The sequence below is a fragment of the Corvus brachyrhynchos genome, unplaced genomic scaffold (assembly GCF_000691975.1).
Source record: "Corvus brachyrhynchos isolate BGI_N302 unplaced genomic scaffold, ASM69197v1 scaffold220, whole genome shotgun sequence".
Taxonomy (NCBI): Eukaryota; Metazoa; Chordata; class Aves; order Passeriformes; family Corvidae; genus Corvus; species Corvus brachyrhynchos.
In genome coordinates, this window is record NW_008236209.1 from 7,412,548 (window position 1) to 7,439,502 (window position 26,955).

Consider the following 26,955-nt stretch of genomic DNA (forward strand, 5'->3'; position numbering starts at 1 on the left):
GAAGAAAGCAGCCTCCCTCTCTGTCCAAACGCTGAGACCGACTGCCCGCACACACTCAGGTGAAAACAAAAGAGTAGCCAGATGCGCCCCACCCTGTAGCCAGCTCTTTTGTTTTTCTTAATTACCCAGCCATTTGCTCCCATAGCAACATATATGGGCAAAAATTCCTTTAACAGAAGAAAAACCAGGAGAGCTCCTTATACACTGTTTCCCTGTTAGCTGCTTGTTCCTGCCATTCTCGACTCCTGTTCACAAAAGAACTGTGTTTATGTAGGTCACTGTACTACTGACACTGTAAGTAACTTTTTTTTTGGGGGGGGGGGGGAACCATAGAAATATATCGGCTTATGGGCTTTGAGCTGTGTAGCACTCAGCCAGCAGCACTTTGTGCTGTTCTCTGTGCTGGCTTTGCTCAGCCACCACACTTGTGCAGGCTGTGGAATAACATGGTGGCACTCAGGTGGTTTCCCACCCCAGGTAGTTTGGTGCACATGGAGCAAGCTTTCTGCATTGCTTAGAAGGGGTTTAGGGACCAAATTACACTGAGTTGGATTACTCTTGTGCTGCAGTGACCAGCAGGCGACTGTGGCTGGGCTGCGTGTTGGTCACCTGGGCAGATGGGCCCAGGCAGGACTTGTGGGCAGTGTGTTAAGCTCCAGGATACAGTGCAAGATTCTGGCTTTCAACCTGCCTTACTCCTTTTCTGCAGAAAATCACTGTTTTATAGCAGCCTGCCAAGCACTACTTGAGCAGGGAGGTTACAGCTGACAGTCCAGGAGCAGCAGCTCTACTGCCGTGGAGCCAGGGAAAGTTGTTCTCCCATCAGCCAGAACCATCAGTCAACCCTCTCTGGAACAGCAAAGGAGCAGAGATGTAACTGCAGGTTTACCTTGAGTTCATGTGAGAGGGAGAATTCACATTACAGCTGATAATGAGAGAAAACCCAGCTCAACTCCAAGCCCAGTTGGCATTTCCAGGGCAGTAAGAAACAAAACTTACTTCTATATGTAGAATGAGCCTGTTTAATCTCAAAAGATCCATTGACATATTCAACTGTGAGCAAAAGCATCCAGCATGTTTTGCATCAGTGAACCCACCATGCTTGTAGGTGCTAAGGCATAGAAGAAGCATTGTGCATATGGGCTGTGTGCCAGGTTTTGTGAGCACAGACCTGGGCATTGCTGTAGGATCCTGAAAGGACCAGTGTTTGTTCTCCCATATCTTTCTTTTATTGGCACAACAACAAAAATGCACTTTTTCTTGGAGATGTCCATGTATATAGTGAACAAACATGACTGTCCCTTATATTATTCAATATTGACACCTTGATCTGTCTACACTTTGTTCTGTCTGAGAACATGCTTGTGGGAGGACAAGTAGATGGAGAGCCACTAAAGTCAACACAAAGCAGTAGAGCTACAATGTGCCCATCCTCTGCCAAACCAGAACATAAACTGACTTCCTTTACAATAAAAAATTTCTGGGCATTACAAAACCATTCAGTACTTTTGTACTTGATAAAGCTGTTGAAATTCATTAGTGCCATATGTAGCTACGTACTTACTTAAACATAACTCCTCTTGATTATTTAATACTTCAGTGATTTGTTTGTCTGCTCCAGAGACATTTTTGAGTTACTGGAGTGAAGAAAAAGTCTAAGCCAAACAAGCCAGTTCCCTGGCAATTTTCACCAAAAGAGAATGGCCACTGGGTTTTTGAAGTTTTTATTTAAAACACTTATGTTGCTCAGCTAAGGGTCTTACATCAGACCTGAGCCCAGAGCAACTTTTTTTTTTTTCCCCCACAAATGAGGATATGAACTGTTCAGTGGAGAAATAAGGCAATAATGGAAGCACTGACAGTCTTAACTAAAGTATTGCAGAGGGCTGACTCTAATAGCTGAGCTGCATCAGGACCTGGGGTAATCTGGGGTAAATATCTTTGTAAGATACCACTTTGTAAATGATAGAATAAAACTTTTTTATTCAGCTGTGCTATGATGAAAGTTTCTCTGTTAAACTTATCAGTACATACTGAGTTTCAAAGAATATACCTGGAAGCAAACAGTTGTATTTACTGTTATCCTGTAAATACGATTGTTTTTAGACACTGTAGTCATACCAAAGTATTAAATGCCATAGGGGTTGTCTTTGAAAATGCGGGGTTTTACACTTGCCCTGGCTTCTCATACTGACCTCTTTTATTACTGACCTTGGCCACCACTGCTTCTGTGGGCAAAGTACAGTTTACCTGTATGGTATTAAGGATAATGACAGGTTATTTAATTGTCATTAAAATCCTCTGGAATTATGGAAAACTTACCTTCCATGCCCATAGTGATTATACCATGAGTAACAACATTACTGCCCTTGCCTGTCCTTTGGCCATCTTTTGTTTTTCACAGCATTGGCAGCATTTCTGCAGCAGTAGTTTTCTCTCCTGCTATTTCAGATCCTCAGGTATGTTACCTGACTGAGCGTCTTTTCTCCATGTGGTTGTTTCTTATTCCCCCTTGCCACCCACCCCTAGGCTGGGTGTGGGCATTCACACACAGACTTGGACCCATTTGTAGCTTGGAGCAGACCTTGCTACAAAGGGCACATAAACTTGAGCTCCAGAGGTGTTGCAGAGCCTCCAGGTAAGTTTCTGAGGAGCTCTACAGTCCCCAAGAGGAGGAAGTCATACTGCTGTAAATCTGCTTTTGGAAACTGTGCCTCCAGGCATGCATTTAAATGGGAGCCTGTGTGTTGTTCCTGGTCTGTAAACAGCAGTGCAGAAGAGTGAATTCAGTAATGTGGTAGTAAACAGTTCCCATCCCAAACCTTGCTTTAGTAGCTAATTTGTCAGTGGTGGTGTGTGTTAAGGCTTTATTATTTCTACAATTTGTCTGCTTAAAAACTTCACCCCTAAAACATGCTGTTAAAATACTTTATCAAGGAGGCTGATTCTCAGAGCACATTGGGAAAAAATTTGCTGTCTAGGCCTATAGCTGTATTAATTTTGTCATCTTCTACTTTTTCTCTGGTTGAAAATCTACCTAGTATGTCCACCTCTTGTAGGTATTTTTTATTGAGTGTAAGGAAGAGTGATTTTAGTCAGTCTGTTTGTGCTTTTTGCAACAAACCAAGGCAATTTGGAGAGATCCAGTACAAATAAGCTTAATAAAATAATCAACCCCAGCACCCCTGGAAGTTAATGCTTTCTCTGTTATTGGAATTAGAAGGGAGACAATCAGTCTGCGGGTCTTACATAGGTAATAGCTGATCTCCTCAGAGGTTAGACTCATAGAGATTTAGGTTAGAAGGGACCTTAAAGATCATCTGGTCTTAACCACCCTGCCATGGGCAGGGACACCTTTCACTACACCAGGTTGCTCAAAGCCCCATCCACCCTGGCCTTGAACATTGCCAGGGATGAGGCAACCACAGCTTCTCTGGGCAACCTGTGCCAGTGCCTCACCACCCTCACAGTCAATAATTTCTTCCTAATACCTAATCTAAACCTCTGTCAGCTCAGAGACATTCCCCCTTGTCCTATCACTCCATACCCTTTTAATAAGTCCCACTCCAGCTCTCTTGGAGCTCTGTTAGGCATTGGAAGGTGCAGTGAGGTCTCCTGGCAGCTTTCTCTTCTCCAGGCTGGACAACCCCAACTCTCTCTGCCTGTCTCCATAGCGGAGATGCTCCAGACCTCTAGCCAACTTTGTCATCCTCACTCTAATGGGTCCATGTCCTTTTTATCTTGGGAGGCCTTGGAGCTGGAGGAAATACTCCAGGTGGGGTCTCACTAGAGTGGAGGGACAGAATCTCCTCCCTCAACATGCTGCCCGCCCCATTTTTGATGCAACCCAGCTGCTCAGCCCCTGCTGCTCCCCTTGCAGTCGATTATGCAGGTCTACCTGCAGAGCATTGCCTAGAAAGGAAAGAGCAGGGAGCTCAGCAAAGTATTTATTTTTCACTCAGAACTGATGACCGAGTTTCTAGAAAATCATATTAAATTGCAAAATTCACTGGAGCTTTGTTCAACCACTTGCACCTGTTGGAAGGAGGGAAGCAGAAAGGTACCAGTGCTGTATGGGAACAGCATGCAATTCCCAATGTGCTTGCCTGTGAGCAGATCCTTGCTGTTTTACTTCCCTGCAAACACCTTTAAAAGACTATTTAGGTGTGGGTTAACTAGGTTATACAGCTGTGCTGCTTGGGGTGCTGTGGAAGTGATGTGGAGGCGGATTTGATGTTATCCCAAAGCTGAAGTGCTCACCTCACGTGGCTCAGGGAGAGTGCCTGGTGTGAACCCAGATCTGATGGCTTTGGGAAGCCTCTGAGTCAGGAAAACTGGACCCTTGCTTCCCTAGATTTTTAGGGAATCCTGGCAGGGAGTCCACGAGCATGCTGTAAAGTTAAGCAGTTACTTTGGTTGGTTGTAGCACCACAGAAACATTGCTGCAGTGTGTGTTCAAAATAGCAGTTCCAGCAGATACACAGGGGTGAAAATCAAGAATATGTAAATAAAGAGACTTTTGGCACCCAGGAATGAGAAGATCACCTGTTGCCATACACAGTGATTTAGTACATTTGTCAGCACAGTGATGCCAGGCTGGTTTTCCCCAAATGCTGCCCAGGAGCTGCTTTTGGGGCCATCTCACCTGGTGACTTGCTGGAAGTTGCTGCTCAGCAGGTTGCACTGGCAGGGAGCTCTGGTGAGTTTTCCTATCTGCTAATGGATTTTTCTGTCTGTACTAGAGCTAGCAAGAGATTTGTGGACAAAGCTTTGAAATTACACTGCTGTTTGTGAAGTCCTTCCCTCTGAGACGCCAAGATTGGTTTCTTTGTACTTTTAATGTGGGTTCCTTTTTGTTGGCATCAGTCCTGGGAGAGTCAGCTGGATGTACAGCCTCTGTATTTTCAAGTTCTTTATTGGCAAAGTTTAATCCTCAGGCTATTCTCTAATACTCACTGGTAGCTAGCTCCATTTTTCACTTAAAGCTGGAAATACAGGTGAAGTTTTGGTTTTCAGTGATCTCAGACCCCCTCAGAACTATCCCAAGGTGTGTGTATTGTGTACTTTTGTTATCCATTTTGCGATAGGCGGTGTAAGGTGCCTGATAAGCGTGTTAAAGCAAGCATGTGTTCCCCCTGCGGGATGAAAATAAACCTTATTATGAGGGCAGTATCAGCAGCATTCCCATTCCTGTGAAAAGACCTTGGGAGTACTATGATTAGTTGTCTGAAGAGGTTTCAGGTAGTAAAGATTTTCTGACACTTGGGGAAGCATATGGCAAGGCACTGAATTTCAAGGTGTTGATTTTGAGCTAGAAATCCCCATGGTGTTGGTTGCTGAAAGAATAAGGGCAAAAGTTATTCTTGCCTGCAGTTTTGTAACCCAGTATCAACAATTTTGATCCAGCTATTTTGGCACGCTGCTGCAGGACTTAAATCTCTGGTTTAGTACTCAAATACGCAGTAGCAAATTAGGGGCCTGCATCTCATTCTTGGAAGGGACGTTGGTATGAATGCTCTTGACCATCTTGACTTGCCTCTCTAGGGGAGTGAGACTCAGAGGTTATTCTCAGCCTAGTGAAAGCTTTACCTCTTGTCTGGCCTGGGGAGGGAGACCATTGGTGTCACAATTAATTAATTCACTGCTAACAAGGATTTTGCCTGTGAGGATACAGGGCAGCACGTCTTTGGTCATGGATACCCTTTTCCAGTGTGGGCAAAATGGCACGCTGGTGGGCCCTACAGCTTGCCCTGGTGGCATGGCAAGGCTTTGAGTCAATTTGTCACTGAATTGGGTCTGGATGAAGCAGACTGAGTGTGTGGGGCTCTGCAGAGCTTCTGGATGGAAGCAGTGGCCAGTGACGCTCAGCCCTGTCACTGCAAAGCCAGAGGAGGTGGCACTGAACATCAGTACAGGTTTAATTTAAAAATAGCATTTGATTTTGCTTCTATTTGTAAATTTTTACATTATATTCTTCTATTTTGTTCTCCCTTTGTCCTTTTAACTGGACATGTTCTGACCTCTGAAATGTGCCATTTCAAGGGAATTTGCAGTGAGGCCTTTTTTTAAAATAAAAAGTTGAAGGTAGCTGCTGACAGCGCCCCTTCTGCCCTGCATGCACACAGGGCAGCACATGGAGCATCCTTTGACAGTGTGTTTGATGTCCAGCCCAGCTTTGCACTGAAGATCACACAAATCTGTTTATTGACTTCAGTCTGAGACAGAGCACTCAGCTGGTGGCAACTTCATCCCTGCTACTGTGCAGCTTAAAAAGAGCTTTTTAGGGCTGCTGCATTTTATGGGCAGGAATATCATACAGCACCCACTGAGCGTGGCTTGATCTCCCTTCAAATCACGTGTTGGCTGCAACATGAGTGAGATGGCCACAGGTTTGTGTGTGATGGGATGTCTTGCATCTTTTCCAAGCTGAAGTCAGAACAAGCCTAAACACCTCATGCAGATTAATTACTGGTTCTGTGTAGGTGTGTGCACGTACCGTGGCTTTGCATGTTCCTTGTTTTAGTGGAGAACTTAATTTGTTGTTTTGCAACTGGCTCCTAAGTGTTTAAAAAGATACTTGGTTCTGGGATGCCCTGTCATCAGTGGATGTACAAAGTACATAGTACAAAGAACTCCCAGAGTTAGTAGGGCAGGATACAGTCTTAACAGTTGGAAATGAGGTTACACAGCTTTGCAATGTTTTGCAGCTTTCTTCACTGCACAGAACAGCTTATTTTTTTTCTCATATCTTTTCTTTTTCCTGTCTCCCATCACAGCTGTCTTGGACAGCAGGACCTGGGATGCTTTGAGATGTCAGAGAGGAGGGAACTGGTGGTCATATCATCCAAAGCATTGCAGCAGGGGATGTATGGGATGCCTGTTCCTTTACCTCTGAGCTTCAAGCTTTGAAATTTCAAGCTGTCTGATTTTGTAATAAATTGTAATGGTCAAGGACATAATGTGAGGTCTTGAAGTAGATTGGATTTAAGCAGAAAAAAACCGAGTTTCAGTCTGAACCAAAGATCACAGCATCAGCAAGTTCCCTCTGGACATCTTGAGGCTTCTTCTTCATCAAAAACGGTGGGAGATGTGCTGGCCAGGGAGGAGCTGCCTCTCTGAAAGGGGAGGGTTGGGGCACAGCCCTTTCACTGGGGCTGTATTTGCAAATGAGCTTTACAGCTGAACTTCCTTCAGAGTTAAACCAGCCTCATGCTCTGGATCTTTGCTGAGATTTAGATTTGGTTTACCTGAAAGATGCTAGAAGCTGGTGTATGATAGAAACAGGAGACTTTTAGGTGTGGGCTGACCCCCCTGGCTTCTGAGTAGCCTGCAGAGAAGTGATATGCATGGCATGAACTGCCTTTATTCTTATTTAACTCACTGCCTCCAGACGTGCCATTGCCCTGTACACTTACTGTGGAATGCTGGAGTTGCCTCTGGAATTCTCTGCTAAAACTGCTCACACATCTTTCGTTGACCAGAGAGATTAAACCCCTGAGCACCAGCCCCACAGACATGGCTCCCTCGCTTGCTGCCCAGATTGCTGCAGCCTCCTGCAACCCCTATTAACACAGATGCTTTATTAGCAAAATACATTCTGGCCCATTTCCTTTCCTGAAGATTTTTATCCTTGCTTAGACCCGCAGCTTTGCAACACCAGAGTTGTGCTCACCAATATCCATCTCTCTATGCTTTTTACGCTAAACCCTCTTTTTGGCCTCATTATCCGTGACTGCAGTTTCCACTCAGACCTCCATCCGGGGTCATTCACCGGGCATCCTTCATCTTAACAGCGCTGAGTTTACTTCCAGTGACAGTAACCCCCGTGAGTGTTGCTGCCTTAAAACCAGAACTATCTCTCCCATTAGCAATGCTGATGAATGAGCCAAGAACAAACCAGAAACTTAAAAGCGACCCTCTGCAAAGCAGAAATAGTGCCCAGAGCTGCCCGGGCGAAGCAGAAGTGTTTTGTTTTGTGCTGGAGAGGATGAAGGACTGGGTTGCAATGAGTGGTTTGCTTCATTTTGAATTCTCTGCCTGTGTGTGGTGCTGTGAATTATATCATTTTTACATCTTATTTTAAAGTGGCTTTGAGGTACCAGGCATGAAAGATGCTTAATACATTTTTCTGGGAAAAAAATTCCAACAAACGAGGCAGATTTTTCATCCATCTGCTGCATCAATGCATCCCTCATTGCCAGGCTACTGCAAAAAGAACTGGTGGCCTTTTCCATCCCTACCTGTTGTGTTGCCCCACTAATGAGCCCCTGAGGGCACGGAACCTGCTTTCAGTAGGTGAAGTTTGCTGCTAACTGCATTATTTTTCCAAAGATTTGTTTAAGTAAGAGCAGGCTGGCTGCAGAAAGCTGTGCTGATAGCCTACAGCTACTTGGGCAGAGTTATTTTTGTTTAAAAAGAAAAAGAAAAGAAAAAGCAACACAGGTGTTGGCAAATTTTACAATTCCTTATGCAGGTGTATCTTTCTAACCTAAGCAATTTTCACACCCAATTCTCTTCCATGCTATTGGCAAAGGTAGAAATGATGCTCTGAGCCAGTGACCTGGAGAAAACCACCCAGAGAGCCGGGTGGTTACTGAGGATAACTTGAGGGTGACTGATGTGCTCTAAATTATGAGTTTCTTAAGCTTATTAACTCCTGGATTGCACATATTGATCTGTATCGCTGTACAAATAAACCTCATGCTGCTGCTCTCCAGAGAGCCAGAGTGTGGATATTTCTGTAGACACCCAACTGCCTGTGCTGATATTTAAGTCATCCATCCTCTGTCTCCTCCCTGAGGGACAGCCAAAAGCCATGGAGGGAAGGGCACTTGAGGGCAGTAGGAGCTGCAGGAGGGTGATGCTGATGAGCAGAATGGCACCATGAGCTCAGTGGAGATGGGCCCAAAAGGGTTTGCCCAGCAGATGCTAAAAAACATCCAGGAAGGTCATCTCTGAGCCTTGCTTCATGCAATTCCCATTGTTTAGGGCCAGAAGGAAATTTAAGAACTTGCCACCTGTAGATTTTGGTGCAAGATGTTTATCTTTTCTGAGAGTTGGGGAAATGCCCAGCTTACAGCTTGCATGGCAAGTGGAAAGTAATGACAGCAAACCAAAATGCATTACAAGTGTTTAGTCACTTTTTGTTCCATCAAGTGATTCTCCTACCTCATTTTGGAATTGTTGTATGTCAATTTATAGGAATTCACTTCTCATAATCAAATACTAGTCCTCCGTTTGATGCCGTTAATAAAGGTGTTGTGATAAAGTCAAATTAATTTAATTCCTGTCTGCAAACAGCCTATTATTGAATGAGTCCCTTTAATACGTTAATCAGACATATAGCATTGTAACAAGGTTAAAAGTGCACACTGATTTCCATTATAAAGATATTCTCAATCAGGCAGAAACTAATCTAATGTTGTAAGTCATTCTGTAACTCAATTGTTCTAACCACAGTACATGTAAAAACAAGATGTCTTACACAAAGTTTCAAAAAAGCCCTGCAGATATTTATATCTTTATAGAAAAGAATGATTTACCTTTTCAATAAGCCTTATTTTGTCTTTGGGAAAAATGTAATTCCTTTATCGAGCAAAAATCTAATGGGAGCCTTTTTACCTTGTTTGCCATGTTTTGGGTATATTATCTTGGTGCTGACCCTTAATTGGATTAGGTTAGGCCTGACTGTCATGGAGAAAAAATTGCTATGGATCTGGTAGCGTCAAAACTAAGAAAAAAATTAACCAATGAAGTAAAAAAAAGCAATGGCAAAAAGAACACAGGGCCTTCCCATGCCTTTTGTTGGCCTTGAATGGATTAATTCTGCCAGCAGCTAATCACTGGTGCATGGAGATATTTTTACTATTTTCCCTTAATGATAATTATTATACTTCTCTTTTAGGCTTTGACTGGGGAGGTCCATGGCATGGCCATGAGGAAAGCCTCTTGCCAGGAGCTGGATAATGAGTGAGATTGCTCTGAGCTTTGCTGGAAAACAAATGCTTGTAATTTTTCTGCTGAAGAAATTCAGCAACTTAACTGTTGAAATTATTTGGAGTGTTTTGGTGCCTCCAGCCTTGTTGTCTTAGAAAACACTGGTGTTTGGAAAGAGAAAGGTGGATTGAGGGAGAAAAAAGTTGCTGCTGGAGGGATTATTCCTATTTGAAGATTAAAATAAGTAGGGTGATGGTCCTTTGTAAGGGCTGATGAGGGGGGAGGAATGGCGAGTACCAAACCCTATGGGGTAGGAAGGGTTTCCATTCACCATAGGAAGGAAGAAGGGCATTTCATAGCAAAAAGTACTTAGTGGTGGGATGGTTTCAGTATGAGCATTTATTGAAATATAAATCTGAAAAGTTGTGGGTACCTGTGAGCATGGTCTGTGCAGGCTGCAAAACAGGCATTGCCTTTTACCTGCTTATTTTGATATCACCAGTTATAGCAGACTTAGTGGTAAACCCTGTGCACTCTATTTTAAATAAATATTACACTTGCTATTGGATTGCTGAAAGAGAGAGAACTAATTAAGGAGATGGGATATCATCAGTAAATTTTTCTTCCCTGAGATTTTATGAGCAGTAATTAGAAAAGAGTCATAATAAAGTCATTGAGGATCAAGTTAATGCTGCGTTTCTGAGAATACTGCCCTTCTACTCGAAGATTATATTAAAGAATAAACAGTGTACAGTAGGTAATTGCTAGCTGACACATTAGAATGGCTTTATACTTCCAAAATTGAATCGGTCTGGTTTAAAGGAAAAAAAAGGGGGAAAGTAATGCAGTAACTTTTTAATTATTTAATGAAGTATTTCTGAAAGAATAATTGAATCTGGGCTCATGGCTGCAGGGGGGAAGAGAGACTGGTAGGTATTGACCACATTTGCAACCTAGCTGACACAGCTGCTGTTAAATACCCTGTTACAGGCTCTGATTCTAGCTTGTGTTCCAGACTGATGGCAGCTCTAAATTAAGTTGCTAGGAATTTATTTCTCTCAGATTGTTCCTTTCTGTAGTGTCGTAGGCACAAACATGGTGCAGTATTAAAACCCACAGAAATCTGCCAGGGAAACCGATTAACCTGTGGAAGGAAAATAACAAGCGCATGGCAATTGCCTGGAGCTGTCATGCTGCCCGGCTTTGCCCAGTGAGGGTTTTCTTAAGTTCTTGGTAAAAACTGGTGATCCCTCAAGCCAATTCCTTGTTTCTCAGTCTGTTTGGATAGGGTAGATTTAATTGCCTGCAATAGGAGGGTCCTCTAGGGACCCATAGTAGCAATTGTGTAAGTGTTAGACCATGCACAGAATGCAGTTGTATCATTAAACTGTATTTAGCATCCTTAGCAGAAATGGGCTTTGCTACCTTGAGTTCAAATTTTCTGTCAGGTTAGATGAATCAGTGCTAATGTTGAAATCAGCTGTTTGAGTTTGGAGCATCTTCAGCCTCCTTGGGGAATCAGTCCCAAAGGCAGAGCAGCAGCCTGGGCTCAGGAGCAGCCATGTCCTCCACCTCTGCTGTGCCACCTCATTAGCCATGAAGCATGCTGGGGGCTTGGGGCTTCACCAGGAGATGAACTCTGGGTACTGCCATGTTCTGCTCCTGAACCTGGCTTTGGTCAGTCTAACATGCTCTGGTTTTCTCTGGATTTTGCTTCCACATCTTCCCTCTGTTGGAAGTGTTGCTCTGCTGTAACCTTCCAGGACTTCTCCTTCCAAGTATAAAGTCTTAGTTTGGTTGTCTAAGAAATATCAGATTGTGCAGATCTAATTAAAACCATAATGGTGCATTAGTATGCTACAGGGTCCTGCTCCAGGAAACGTCTCCACTTGGGAAAACTGCTTAAGTGTGTGCCAAAAATTAAGCAAATGTTTTTTTCTTGACTCTCCCAGTTGGTTGGCTGGGTTGGGTCTGAGCCCTGGCTGGGGCTTCAGCTGCCGGCCTGTGGTTTGCTGCCGAGGTCCAACCATCTGAACCAAAATACCAAATTTTGTGTTATATATGGAATTAACAAAATGCTGGAGGGAAAGGCTGACTTGAGAAGTTGTGCTTTAATTACATGTCTTGGATTATAAAGGCAGAAGGAACAACTGTGATCATTTAGTCTGACTTCCTCTCTACCTATAAATAACAATAAACAGGCTTTCACTGAAACACAAAGCTGCTTTCTTTGGTGGATTAAACACTCCATGCTGGGGATGCAAGAAAGAAGAAACATCTTGTTTGCATTATTTTATGTTGGTTTGAAAGGGCTTGACTCAAGCCGAGGTCACAGCTCCTTTGAGAGAACGGGCATCCTGTGCTGGGAGAGGCTGGGTCAGCACAAGGGTCAGGACATGGTGGGACACTGTGTGGAGGTGCCTTGTGTGCTGCAGCATATGTATGGTACATTGGCCATCACACCCTCCTGGGGACAGGGTGGCATGTCCTAATGGGAGCAATGATTGGAGCTGCAGTGGTTGTCTCTTTCCAATTTAAGGCATGTGAGCCCTGATGTAGCAGAGGGAAGTGCAGGTGGAAATCATCCAGCTTCAGCAATTGGCATCAAGGATTGAAACCCATAAAAACTCCCCTGTGCTCCCCACTGCTCTGCTGCGCTGGTGCACTCTTGTCGTTATGCAGTCTCTGGGTTAGAGTGATGATGTAACCACGCCATGTGTCAGACCTGCCAGCTCCTGTGTCAACTCTGTCACATCGATACACATGGCTTTGTGTGGTTCACATCCTGCTCCTTGCCCTGAGAACCAGTCCTATTGGTCCTCTCTGGGCTCTGTGTTTCTGCTGTGATGCTGACCCTCTGTAAAGTATTTTGTGATCTTCTATATGAGGGATGGGAATTTGGATTTAGAACCAGATGATCTTTAAGGTCCCTTCCAACCCAAACCATTCTACGAAAAATTAAGTTATATTTGCTTTGAAAAATGGTTCCTTAATCCCTCTGTGGTTCTGTAGCAATTTGAAGGACCTAGTCTTCAAACCAGGTGGTGATGGCCTTCAGCACAACCTGGTCTGGTGGCTGCAGGGGTCCCTGAGCATTTGTAGCACATGTTTGCAGCATGTATTGGGCGTCACTGCAGGCACTGGTGTGACAGGCACTCTGTTATTTTAAGCATTAGTGTTTGTGTGCATTTTACACATTATAGCATTGCATTATTTAAGGGTGATGCATAATTAAACGTTCTCCTCAGCATGGAGAGTAGGTCACTTCCTGCAATTCCTGTCTCTGCGTGACCGAGTTAGGAAGCTGTCTCTTATGTAATCCTTGCAGTCTAAATAATGGAGACTGTAATACTATAGAGCTGATTAATAACATTTAGTACTCCATTAATGAAGAATTTTGTTGCAGCGTTCATAGAAGACATCTGTGTTACCATACTCAGTTTGTTCTTTCTGCTTGAGTGCCTGGAACCAGAAGAACAATCATTACTTAGCTAATAATGATGTGCTTCCTAAAATAAAGGCTTGTAAATTCACTTTTATGCCCATAATCACATTTTTCTGCTGTGAGTGGAGTGAGGGAGCTGCGAATTGTCTCTTTCCCATCTTCCTGACAAAATGTATATAATGATTAGAAGCATGTAATAAGAGTGTTTGTCCTTGCCAAATGTTTCTCCACTCCTGTTAATCAGTGTTCATTTGAGATCGTGGGTGGTGCCATTTTGTGGAAGGCGATGCGATCACTGGGGCAGTGTGGCAGATTTAAATCAGTAATAAAAGCCCTGGGGAAATTAACAAGACAAAACATTAACCACAGACTAAACATTAACATATATTAGCATTTTTATTACACCTGTAGAAATGGTAAATGTGCTTGGTTACTACTATTAAAAAGTTTATGTTCTATCCCACATCATCCCAATGTATATTTTTGGTTTAAGCCCTTTAGAATTTAATTAAGCGGAATTCTGTAGCGGTGCTTGAGTAATAGACTTCAGGTTCACTTTTATGGTGACTTTGAAGATAAACGGGGCACAAATGCGATCTTTATAATGCTAATAACACTTGTGATGTGTAGTGGAGCAGGTTGTTAAAAAGAATTGGGGGAAGAAGCACCAATTCAAGCAGCTGCTTTACTGAGGCTTTCAGCCTCACTGGTCAAACTGGGTTCCATCACTGAAGGATGCTCGGGGTTTAGTGGGCACCAGTTGGTTCCTCCAAAGACAGCATGTCTGTGGTCTCCTGATGTTCTGTGCATACTGTAGCAAATCATCCTTTCAGAAGCTGTGTTCAAATCAATGATAATAGTTAGTCTCTTTTCAGTTTAATGTGTGGCTTCTCCCAGAGAAAACTCACGAATAGGTATAAAATGACTTATGTGAACTCCAGAGAGCAAAGGAGATTTCAGGAGGAAATCTTCAAAAATGAGGCCATCCCCTTGAGGGAAAAAAATACTGTGTCTTCCTGGAGAATGAATCTATAAGAAGAAGAGTTCATAGGGAAGGCAAATGGAAACTCCATGTAAAGTTTAAGTGAAGGTCAAATAGAGCGAACTCTCCTTTAGAGCAGAGTGGTGCTCCTGGGCTGAATGAGAAGTGGCAGCAGCAGGTATCCAGCAGTGTCTAATGCACTCTCTTCTTGTCCAAGGAGAAGTTGATTAGCTCCTTTTTTTTGGTGGATTTTTTTTTTTTCTAAATCATCTAGAAAATTACCTTTAAAATGTTCTTACTCTTAAAAGCAAAGCTCAGGTTGGCACTGAGGATCACAGTGTGCTGCCTTCCAATCCTTTTATCCCTGCATTTCCTTGCTGATGTGGAAGGTAAGATGTTTTTGCCTTGTGTGGCTACACTGCCTCGTGCCTTGGCAGCAGAATGGGTTCATCAGGAGCCTCAGAGGCGTCAGCGATGCCATCCTGCCATAGCCAGGCTGGAGGTGCCCTCCATCAGCTGCACAGAGGCTGTGATGCTTTGCACAGAACATGGTACTGTGGTCACTATTACTTTGATAATTAACCCCAGCCATCGCAGTTTCCGTGGACTGGCAGGTACCCACGTGGATCAGTGCTGTGCTTTACACCCATGCAATCAACACAGCTGGAAGCAGCCGTGGTGGTGGATCTGGTCCCTGGCTGCTTGTAGTGCATTGTTCCCACACAGCCGCAGGTTCCCTGCAGTCCTCAGGCACCTCTTATCTTAAATTAATGGAGAAGCGTTAAAGTGGGCTGATAGTGCTACTCCATTAGCCTTGTCCCTGTGCTCCTCTCAAATCAATGTTCCCTCTAAAGCGGAGCCATTACATGGCGTGCAGCTCCCGGGTGTTGGGAGCCAGCTGCTTCCCATCGGGCATGGGGACTGCCGGCCTTAGGCAGTGCCCGAGGAGCTCTGCCCTAGCTGGGTGTGGTATTTCCCTGTGCCTGGAATAAAGAAATGGAGCGAGGAGTAGTGGTCGTCAGAAGGCAGTGTTCCCCTCATAGACTGGGTCACACTCTCATGGAGGAGGGTAATTAAATTGGGTAATGAGTGAGTTTGTTAATGAGCTGGGGCAGGGAAATTTTGCTTTGGCTGTTACAGTGTTGGTGTCTTTGGGGGTTTGTAAAAACTCTGGGTTTTGGGATGGTTTTTCTTGCCTGGTGTCCCCTTGCAGCAGTTTTTTGGTGGCCTGGCAGATTCTTTTAAAAACAAGGTGTAACTCCTGTTGCCTAAAAAACACATTGGGATTTGATTTACTTAGTCATTTTTTTGTGGCTTGATGTGTCAAACTTCAGCCTATTCTGAATTAAGGCACAGCTCTTGCACTGACTACAGTTAAGATAAGGACTGGTGTATATTTACAATCCACCTGGTAGCGTGGGGAGCCCGAGGAGAAGATCCAGTGGTTCTGCTCTGTTGATTTGCTTTGAATTTCACGTTTATATTTGTGTGGTGGGAGGAAACCACATATTAAACACTGTTGCTTGATACAAGTTTGGCACCTGGGTTAGAGAAGCTCCCTTCCTTTTGCTCTCCCTCTTGTAGAGACACCACCGTGCTGGGGAGCTGACTGTCCTTGCTCCTGTCAGAGCAAGCAATACCTAGAGAGCTGAAGCATCACACTTGTTTCTCCTCAAGGTCTGAGCTTGTGTCTGTCCCTTCTCTGACTGCCCTACAGTAGCATTTTTCTTTACTTTTTGGAGTTGGCTTTAAAATGGCAGTGGTTAGGAAGAGACTGGGAAGCTGTGTTCATGCGCTCCTGAGCCTGCAGTGCAGACTCAAAAAGAGGGAAAGATTGAAATAGAATTTCTAAGCTGTTGTCCTAGGACTGCTTGTGGCCCAGCAGACTTTGGCAGATGGTTTGTGAAATCCTTCCCTCCCCCAAAAAAGTATACACAATGCCACCCCTGCAAATGAGCAGGCAATCTGTTCCTTCTACTTTCGCTCACTTTATTTTAAGTTCAAATCTCAGTTGGGTTTTTGTTTGACTAAAAGGTGACAACCATTTCACTGTGACTTCACAATATGGGCTGCAGGGTTGGGGTTTTTTCCTGAAAAGGTTAGTTGGTGCTGGAATAAATAAATAAGTAAAAACTTGGTGGAAAGTTTGAGCAGTGCATCCTTCTATCCATAAAGATTACATCTGCTGTCCCATGTCACAGCTAACACAGTCCTGTTCATGGTTTCATCCCTCACAGAAGGGATGGCTGGACTCAGTGATCAATGAGTTGACTTGATGATCAACGGGTTGAACTCAATGACTGTAGAGGTCTTTTCCAGCCTTACAGATTCTATGAATCTTGGAGCCTGTGGTACCCAGATGCTGTGTGGGACTGTGAGGATGCAGCTGAGCCGCGGCACCTGTGCAGGACTTGGTAGCAGAGGGGCTGAGCTCCCTCCAGTGCTGGGTGGGAGATGAAGCAGCCTCAGTTTGCCGGGCCCCTTTGCCGTTTGAAGCACGCTCTCAGATGGTGCCATTGTTTGCGCTGTCGCTCTGACCCTCCCCTCCCATTCAGCACCTCTCTGCATCCTTGGGAAAAAGCCTTGATCCTGGACTTGATCTTCCCTCAGGGTTTGATAGGTTTTGCCAGCTGAAAGCTGGGCTTTGGAAAGGGAATGGGGGAATTTTCACAGACCCGGGGAGAATCAAAGGGAGTAATCACAAAAGGCGGCTTAAAATATCCGACCTTTCCCCACTTCTCTCCTGCACTTTAGGTGTCCATGCAGAGCGTGGATACAGTGATGCTGCTTTGTGGCATTGCTTCCTCTATACCCAGTGTCCTGGATCTTTTGTGTATCTTGTGTTTCCCTGGAGGAGGTTTCATGGCAGGTCTCACCTCTGACTTGGGCAGAGGAAAAGCCCACAGACCCCTCAGCATCCTGGTGCTCTCCTGCTGGTCTGCCCTTTGCAGGGACAGTGGCACCAGCCAGTATAGAGAGAGAATGGGACATCTGGACCCATTCTGCGCTGGGGGTGGTCTCAGATCCCAAATGCCATTCTCCAGGTCTCCCACTGTGATTTGTTCCTATTCCTGTTTGTTTGCATCAGGGGACTACCTGTAAACGTTATGAGAGGGATGAGTGCTAAAGGAAAGCCTAAAAGGCAAAGAAAACAGCCCAAAATGTGGTCCATTTTCTGAATCCCTTCCTCCCTCTGTTTTTGAAGCCTGCCAAGTGATTTAGGGAGGGCAGTAGAGCTGACACATTCTTCTGCAAAACTCGGTTTTGGCAAGGCAGAGAGGAGACACAGCCAAAGGAGGACAGAAGAGGAAAACCAGGTAAGCTGCTGCAGAAACTGCTCCCCTGGCAGCTGCAGGAGGAACTGCTTTGGCAGAGGAAACTGCAGGTGCAGAAGGATTGGTGGCAGCATGTCTTCCCACTGTGCTGTGAACCAGAAACTGCAGTGCCCAGCTCCCAGAAGGTTTCTATTTTACTCTTTGTTGTATGGCAGCCTGTGCAAACAAACTGTGCTGCTCTTGATAATGACACAGGTGACATTACTAATTTATTTGCCCACCCAAATGTAATGTAATAAAACAGAATTAATCTCTTCTCTTTACACATCAGATGCTTGTAGCTTTGGGCAGAGGGTGTGTTTTTAACCTCTGGTATGCAGCTAACTGGGAATTTAGCTGATTGCCTTGATTTGGTGTGGCATGGAGATAAATGAGGTGCTGCAACGAATGGGCATTTCATGGGTATGTGGTTGGTCCCAAGCCTGGAGTGGGTGGTGGGATGAGGCTCAGAGGCGGTGAGGGTGGTGTTAACTGAGGTGCCTTCATGGTCCCAGCAATCAGCCAAGCTCCTTTCACAACCCAGCATGGATGAGTCCTGCAGAGCAGCACAGGGTGGATCAAAAGGAGACTTTTACAGTGGCAGTGCTGCCAAAGGGGGACAGATGTCCCTTGGTAGTCTCCCAGAGAAGGAAATGGTGGCAAACCCATCTACAGCAGGGACTGCAGCAGTGGCTGCTGCTGGGTGAGTCTTGGGACAGCGGCCATGCGAGAGAGCTTTAACGAGGTGCTTTGGATTCCTTCCCTTGCTGCTGCAGCCAGTTCCCAAATCATCATTAGCTAATGAGCTAATTTGTGCCATTAGCAGAGCCCTGTTCATCAGGGCCTCCCATGATATGACTGGGCTGTGGCCCCAATGCTTGCTGTATTTTATGCCCTGGGTTTTTTAATTAGTAGTGATGTATATGATGCTCATCCCTGGGGATCTGCAGTGCACTCTGTGCAGGTGCTGAGCTGCCTCAAGATGCAGAACCAGGGTCTTGGGATTTTCCTTCAGAGGGGAGGTGTTTCCTAAAAGTTTGACTAGAGAGGTAGAGTGTAGAGCCTTGAGATGCTGGGGCATTCAGGAAGGAAGGAACAGGGAACATCTCAAGCCCCCTCCTGTCAGCCTAAGTTTAGCCTGACACAGGAAGATTTGCCTGTCACACCTGCAGCTCAGGGGTTTTGATAGCCACAGGAGCACTTCAATGCCCTGACATTTTGCCTGAAGCTTCCTGCATTCCTTCCCAGGGGGCAGATATTTTACAAAAGCCAGGTTGTATCCTTAGGACAGCAGTTTGCTTTCAGGTGCTTGCTGCGATATGAGCAAGCAAGATGGGGATGATAGGACGATAGCAGCTCATGTGCAGGTGCCAGTGTGCATCTCAGCTGTTTTCCTGCAGTCCTAACACTTCCTCACACTGCTGTTTGTGTTTTCCAGATAAGCCGGTTATGTGGCCATGCTCAGCAGAGGCAGATTCGATCAGCTAATTATCCAGAAGACCTTTTCATTGACAAGAAAGTCCTGAAAGTAACTGACATTGAGCAAGAAGAAACTTTGTCGAGCAGGAGGAGGTGAGAATGCTCAGGCTGAGTGTGGTGCCCGCTGGATGGGCTGCGGGAGCAGCCACCATATGGAATGGCCCTGTGGAAGCAGATGCAAAAGCTGCTTATTTCCCTTACCCATAAACCTGGTTTTGGCTCTGATCATCAGAGCTGCTCTGTGGCGGACTCTGAAGTGCAGTGAGGTGTCTACATGGGTTTTCTCACCTAGTGCACCCAGGTTAATACACCAAATGCCTTGTCTGGATTTCTTGGGCACTGCTATAGTGCCTGAAATACTCACAAGTGTAGTTATAGATAGAAATGGTCACTCCAGCCTGAATTGTTGTATGTTACACTGTGTGTAGGTAAGGGGAATGCATTTCATGCTTTTTGTGTAGTGTTTTATGGTAGTTCAGAGATGTTAACAGCCTTTTACTGAGTATTTTCAAAGGAAGCAGGTGCCTCCACTGCTGGCTCTGCACCCCGTGCTTCCTTCCCCATGTAAGTAGAAGCTGTAAAGTGGGCTCACACTGATGTGTCAGGGAGCAGCATCTCCCCTCTGGATCTGAAAGCGCACCCAGAGATACGCAGTGCCTTTACTTCTGTCTGGAATAAAGAAAAATCCCTGCGGAAGAGAAACAAGCAAGCTTTGCAATTTTTAAAACTGGAGGTAGACTAAGTCGAGTGGATTTCTCTCTGAAGACTAACAGGGCCACATTCTTGATACGGTTCCCATGAGATGCAGCACCAGGGCTTGCATTCCTCCGTTGTCTCAACATGTTGGAGGTTACAGAGCCCAGACTCTGACAGAGATGTCCTTTGAAGACTTTGAAGTCTAATGAAATCTGCTGAGATGAATTACATGGGTTCATCCCTGCAGATACGGAGGAGTTCCTCCTTCCCCTACCCCTCCCTGCCCTGCTGGGAGCTCTGCTCCCCAGGAAAGTTTCCTTCTGCCTGTTCCCCCCAGCTCTACTGGGGTTTGTGGAAGAGGAGCAAGGCAATGCCTAGGATGTAAGGAGCTGAGTGCCATGGGCAGTGAGGCTTGTCCTCATTGGGGTTTGCCATAACTGATGATCCAGGTCTCCTCATTTTGGCTTTCCAGATGGTGTTGGTTGGACTTCTGCCCCACTGTTAGGCTAGTGGAGGAGATAGATGTAGGAGGTGGTTCACACAGGAGGTGACTGCCTGAAGCATAACTCTGATTTGTGCAGGGGGCTGTGGGCTGAATTCCCACCCTTTGGAGGGGCCTTGACTCATCAGACAAACCCTTGTTCATTTGCATGGCAGCGAAAGACAGGTCGATGCATGCGATGCCTGGGCAGCACGTGCTGTGGTGGTCAGAGGCAGGACTTGAGTGACCCTCTTTATCCACAGGCTGCGGCTCTCCCTGCGAGGGCTGTGTCAGCCCCACCACGGCAGGAACAGGCTCCTCCGCAGGAAAAGGCAGCATACAGCACAGGCTGCCTTCTCCTTGTATCGCCTGCCCCCAGCTGGCTGTCGCGGGTTCTGGAGAGGGAACCCCATGGAAACCCAAAGCAAGGAGGGATGGAGGGAGCTGGGCACCCCCCTGCACACCAAACTGCCTAAGATTGCAGGGCAGCTCCCCACAGCTGGCAGGGATGGACAACCCCCCTCTACAGCACCTGGGGAATGCCCCTCAGAGTGCTCCTTGCTCCAGGTGCTAATTCCTCATCATCCCTCCCAGGGAGCAAGGAGGCTGAGAAATAACCCCTTGCCATAGGGGGAAATGTGCTGATACAAAACAAGACGACTGTGAGGCCAAGTCTTACTGTCTAAAGTCCCTGCTATTCATATTACCTTTCTTTTGGTGCTCTCACTATTCCCTGGTGACAGCTGCTGAATGTCCCTGAGGGATCAGACCTGGGCTGGGGGGATGTCACATCCCACTCCCAGAGCCTCTGTCACCTCTCTGGCAACATCAGAGATCCCATGGTCAGCCTGTATCCTGGTACCTCTGGACCACTGCTGCAGGTGACCAGCTGGAGATCCTTGTTGCTGGGAAGGGAGGGCACAGGGTTGGGATGCAGCCTGATTCACAATCCCTCTGTGTGGTGAAAGCACTGCTCCTGCATCTCCTGCAGCTCCTCCTGCCTTCCTGCGACAGAGCCATTTTGGTGAGTGTAACCTGCCCCTTTGAATGCGGACTGTGACAGCCCAGTGCATCCCTTGAAATTGTGTACTTTTGAGAGTGCAACATCAAACACAGCCTTACCCATGTGTACAAATCTGTGCTGAGAGTGTCAGCTCTGGTCTACTACCAAAAATGCCACCTGCCCTTGCAAGCAATGCTGGATGGCCAATGTCAGCCAGACAAAACCCCTGAAGGGCCTCTGTTGCCTTCTGCAAAGCAGAGGGGATGCTACAGCCTAAGCCCTTGCTGCTCAGATGTACCCCACAGATGCATGGCCTGAGCCAGTGGCACCTTTCCTTAGGTGCTGTGAGAGTGCAGAGACTCTGTCTGGCTTTTGCCGTGTGCATGGTTGGGCTGAGGTTCTGCTGCCCCTACATCCCTCCGCATCACCAGCAGTTTTGCCCTGGGAAACATGGGTTCAGCCTTTGACTGAATAACATCAAGGAAAACCACAAAAAACTACTTGGGGTCAGAAATAAAACTGATGCTTCATGCTTTTTTTCCACCTAGCTGCTTTAATGTTGTGTTTGTGTGACTACCTTCACTGGTTGAAATGCACCAACCTTGTATTCTCCTTTTAGCTGAGCACCCTTTTCCCTCCCTTTCTTTCAGGGAACTGATTGCAAAGCTGAAGTCCCATAGCAGTTTTTACAGCACCTTGCCGGAGTACATCTGCAACCACAGCTCTGCTGTCCAGAATGACACCCTTTGCTGGAATGGACAAGAAGTCGTGGAGAGGTGAATCACATCTCTTGCCCTCCCTCTCCCCAGTACTGTTTATCTTTTGTTAACCAGAACAGGAGCAGTCTGTGACCAGGACAACTTGCTCCCGTAAGGACCTTGTGCAGAGCAGGCGTCCAGCTGTGCTGCAGCTCAGATCGATGTGCAAGATCTGCACAGATAGAAGTGGTTGTCACCTCCACTGAGTTTCCTACTTAGTGAAAACCCTGCATCCGTGATGGGATTTGGTCAGGGTGGGCCAGAGACAGGAACACAGAAGCAGCTTGACACAGCCCTGTTCCCATGGGAGAGTGCACCACAGTCTAGGGATGGCTCTTCTGGAGCAGCAGTAAGGGCATTGCCCCCAAGCATTGCATGGGGTGGGGATGTCTCCAGCCAGGCTTCATGCAGTGGTAGCAGGACACTGTGGTTGGCATCCCCTGCCCCATCCAGGGAGAGTCAAGGAAGACTCCCGTGTTGAATTTCTCCTTGCTATGGCTCTCAGCTGGAGGAAGTGGAAACTACTGAACTCTGGTGGTGCCACTGCTGTCATCTGACCACGTTCCCACCACCAAGTCTTGGCTGTCATCTCTGGATGGAGCCATTCCCACTAAGGTCCAGCTTGTGCTGTGGCTACTTTGCCCTGCCCCACTTGCCCTTTTGGAGGATATACTGGTCGTAATTGAGGTTAACAGAGACAGGTACATGCAGGATTCATACCATAAAGAGGAAGGAAGTGTTAATAGAAATGGAGATTTTTCTTGCAAAAAATGCCTCTTGGGAATGTTAAATAATGTGGAAGTAGAACTTGGAAATGTTTTTTATAATTACATAAATCTCCTCTAATCACCCTACTTTGCAAAGCATCCTTTGCTATTAAGTAGTTTGCATAAGGGAAGAAATAGAAGTAAAATCATGAAGTGGTGAAATGTTGAGATATTAATTATGACTTCTTGATCAGTAACTTCACGTGATAATTAGCCTGTACTTGCAATACTGACCTGAAACACTGAATAGACCAAAATAGCATCAAACTCTATTTTGAAAAAAAATGACTCAACATGTAAGATCACCCGCTTAGTAAAATGTACTTATGTTGCCTAAGGAAAAATGTGTCCTCTATTGGCACTTATTTCTGGAGAATCTTGAGTTTCCGTGCCTAACTGAGAAGTTCAATTGGGAAGAAAAATATTATTTCAATATTGTCTCACTGATAGATAATTAAAACTTTTAAAGCAGGGCTATAAACACTGCAGCTCTGGAGAGGGGTACCGAGGGTGAGGTGTTAGCTTATGACAGTTCACTGGGGTCACAGCCAGTGGCCCTGGTCCAGGTCCTGCTGATGCCACAGCTGGTTGAAGTGGTAGCAATGGAAGAGTGCTGAGTCCAGATCCCTCCTGCAAATGTAAGTTGAAAGCTATCTGCAGATTAAACATGACTTCAGGTGATAGACGACCTTCAGCTTTCTGCTGAGAATACCAGGGGGCTGTCATAGGCAGAGATGTACCCCGGGTCCCTGCTGCAATGTTGTGGTGGTGGTGGCACCATATAGCAGGTCACACAGATGCCATGGCATGCAGGGGGGCAAGGCAGGGAGAGGATAAAGTCTGTGTGAATGAAGGGGGCACCAAGATTTCAGCCCCTGGCTCTTGAGTTAAGGATTAAATCCTCTACTGTGCTTGAAGAACATGTGCTTTTGCACTCCTCTCCTTGCCCCCTCTGTCGCCACCTCTGAGCTCCTATAAAATATTAGTGACAGTTCCCTTGAAAGCAGATACTAGAGATTTTTGCTGTGAGTGGGGAGACCTCAGCTAAATAAAGCTGAGCTAAGATAATGGTCAAGGGTTCTCTTCTCCCAGGACCCATGTAGTTAAAATGATCTCTACACAGGCTGCTTCATGTGGTTGGACTTCCCAGCTTGGCATCTCTTTCAGAGTGTCTGGGAGGATTCCTGAAAATCAGGAGCATTTAAGGTAAGGGTATTTAAGTACCCCAAGCTGCTAGTTCCTTTATTTCAGTGTTTTCCCCAAGAGGGAGCCAAGCAGCTGTTCATGGTGTAGCAGCTCTTACTCAAGTTGCTCTGAGAACGTGCATTATGTACTGGAGCAATTCTATGCTCCTGCTGGGCTGGTGTGTGTTTGCTGGTCATCAGACTCCATCTTGCCACTTTTTGCAAGAAATTTGGTGTGGTTTGAATATCTGGTATTAATTTCAGGATGCTGTCCTGGTACTTGTCCCACATATGTGGTGGCTGCCAGAAAGAAGGATGGTGGAGACATGGTGGGATGGTTCCTGTGGCTGGAGTTTCAGCATGGAAGGATGGTCCTCTTTGAAAGGACAAGCAGTGGAGACAAGGATGGGGTGCCTATGTCAGTGACCAGCTGGAGTGCCTGGAGTTCTACCTGGGGATAGATGAGGATCTGACCAAGAGCTTTTGGGTCAGGGTTAAAGGGAAAGCAGAGACAGGTGATGTTGCAGTCTAGCTCTGCTTCAGGCCATGTGACCTGGAAGACTGGGTGGATGAGGCCCTTTATAGACAGACACAAGCAGCCTCCCATTCACAAGCCCTGGCCCTCGTGAGTGACTTCAACCCTGGTATCTGTTGGAGGGACAATGCAGCAGGGCATAAGCAATCCCTGGGTTCCTGGATAAACTAGAAAGCTCCCGCTGAATCTGCTGATCAGGTGAAGACCTGGGCAGAGCGATGCTTCGGTAGATTCTATGCTTCCATGTGTTTCCATGTCTGGTGCTGTGTGTGGGCAATGGATAAAACTGTTCGAGCACTGTTGTGTCTGTGAGGTCAGTGTGACCATCTGTATGAGCATGTCTAGGATTTGACTGTGTTCTTGTAGGGATTGTGGCTATTTACCTCTTGCATTTCTAATGTAATACCTGAGTGTTCATTAAGTTAGAAAAGAGCCCTACTGACTTATCCATTTCCAGACCTCCCTGTCATGACAAAATCTGTTAGTTATTCTAAGTCCTTTTCCTATAACACGTTAAATCAAACCTGGAATAGCAACTAAACAGCCCTTGCCACTGGACTCAAGTACTTGATATACCAACAATGTGCATCCTGTTATTTAATGCAAACAGTCCCTTCTGCACTCTGCAATCCTTCTCCTGTGGTTTTTCGGGCTCAGTATTTACTCTGTCCTGTTTATCCCAGTGCTTTGTTATCCACAGGGAGTGAGAGTGTCCCTCCTCCCCATGGACTGGATGTGCTCAACATATTTCCACTGGGTCTCACTTCCCAATTTGAGCCTTGCACCATCCTCTGTTTCCTCCTTGCTCTTAAGCCCCTCTGCCCTGACTGAAGGTGGCATGTTCGGGGCTCCAGTGCAATGCAGCTGGCTAGGGTATTTTATCCTGCTTTTAACCCCTCTTTTTTTTTACTGAGTCTTACTTTCTGATTCTTTGTAATCATTTGCTTTTCCATGTTGGACCATCTAATGGCAAGAATTCATCCTCCTTCCTGAGGTTTGATCTGTGGGTTAATAGTTTGATTGTCATCCCTATTGTGGATTTAGGACATGGTGCCTTGAAATAACTGCTGAAATAACAGTGGAAACCACACAAGAAAGGTTGATTTTTCTGTAATGCAGAACAGTGCATCATGTCTTTTGCTGTGCTTTTGCATGGTTGAAGAACATAAGCTGAAGTGGGAAGAAAAAAGAAAAGGTGTGCTTTTATGGGACGCCACAAAGGTTCATAGCAAAAGCCACGAGTGGCACATTCCACCACTTAAAAAGAACTTGTTGAGGGGTCACAGTGCTTGGGGTGTTTGTGGTAGCTGGGGACCAGACCTGCTGGATCTTCCTCTGTCTCTGTACATCCCTGTGTGCCTCTTTGCAGCTTTCCTGGGCTCAGTTCCAGGCACTTCCCTGAGACAGACATGTAGGCAGGGTGGGTGTACAACAGCTTAAACCTGCCTAAGTGAGGGTTTCTGTGCTGCTCCTCCTTTCCTCTGTCTTCATGCCCCATCCTCTCTTATCCTTATTTCCATCCAAAGTCGAGAAAAAACAGAGATCAGTTCTTATCACCGAAGTACTGACTGAGTAATTCAGATTAAGTCGAGTAGGTGTTGAGATGTCAAACTCCCCTCAGTTTCTATGGGAGCTCAGCATTGGAATCTCAAAGGTGATTTGAACTTCATATATAGTATCAGGGTTTTGCAGCATTTAATACTAAAAGCCTATTAAAATCTAGATTCTCAGAGTTTAATAATTTGCTTACATGAGTATATTCTTTTCCAGCTGTTCTGAATAGAATGACAGCAACATCTGCCCACTGCAAAACTTCTAAGCACATTAAGCATTACTGTTAGATACTGCCATTTCTAAATTTCTCAAGACAAATGCACACATTAATCTAAATCACCAGCATAACTCTTTTCTTTGTACCAATTCAAAATTAATATATTTTTAGCACCTTGCCAGATTCTCTTCTTCAAGTTAGAAGTCTCAGATTTCCCTGCTGTTGCCAACATACCATGGTTTGTTTTAATCATATAAATCATAAACAACAAAAGCACAATTGGAAGCAAGACAGAAAAATGAGATTCTGTAATTGGAACAAAGGAAATTCCGTGCCAGCAATAACCCTTTAGTTCGTGAAGGGTTTGGTTATTTCTGGCAGTGTTGCAAAATATCTGATATGATGGAGTCCCCAAAGAGGGGGCTGTATAACTTTTCAAGCCCATAAAACACAGCTTTGTAGCAAGTATAAGCTATAATGAAAGGATAGTAGGCAAATTCAGAGGGTTATTTAGTGGCCATGATTGTTTCCAGAGTATTTCAGAAATTAAGATCATGAATCTTCCTCTATTAATCCTGCTGCTTGGTCTCAGGTTTAGCAAATT

The 26,955-nt window shown here is 45.5% G+C and overlaps 1 protein-coding gene across 3 annotated transcripts in view; it reads left to right on the forward strand.

Annotated features, from left to right (window-relative positions):
* LOC103622915 (glypican-4) overlaps window positions 1-26,955 on the forward strand; it is a 227,116-nt gene that overhangs the window by 63,560 nt on the left and 136,601 nt on the right. For all 3 annotated transcript variants that reach the window (XM_017743202.1, XM_008641941.2, XM_017743211.1), the window contains exons 3-4: window positions 19,116-19,249; window positions 21,987-22,112. In XM_017743202.1, coding sequence (XP_017598691.1) covers window positions 19,116-19,249; window positions 21,987-22,112 — 260 coding nt within the window. The remainder of the gene's footprint in view (window positions 1-19,115; window positions 19,250-21,986; window positions 22,113-26,955) is intronic.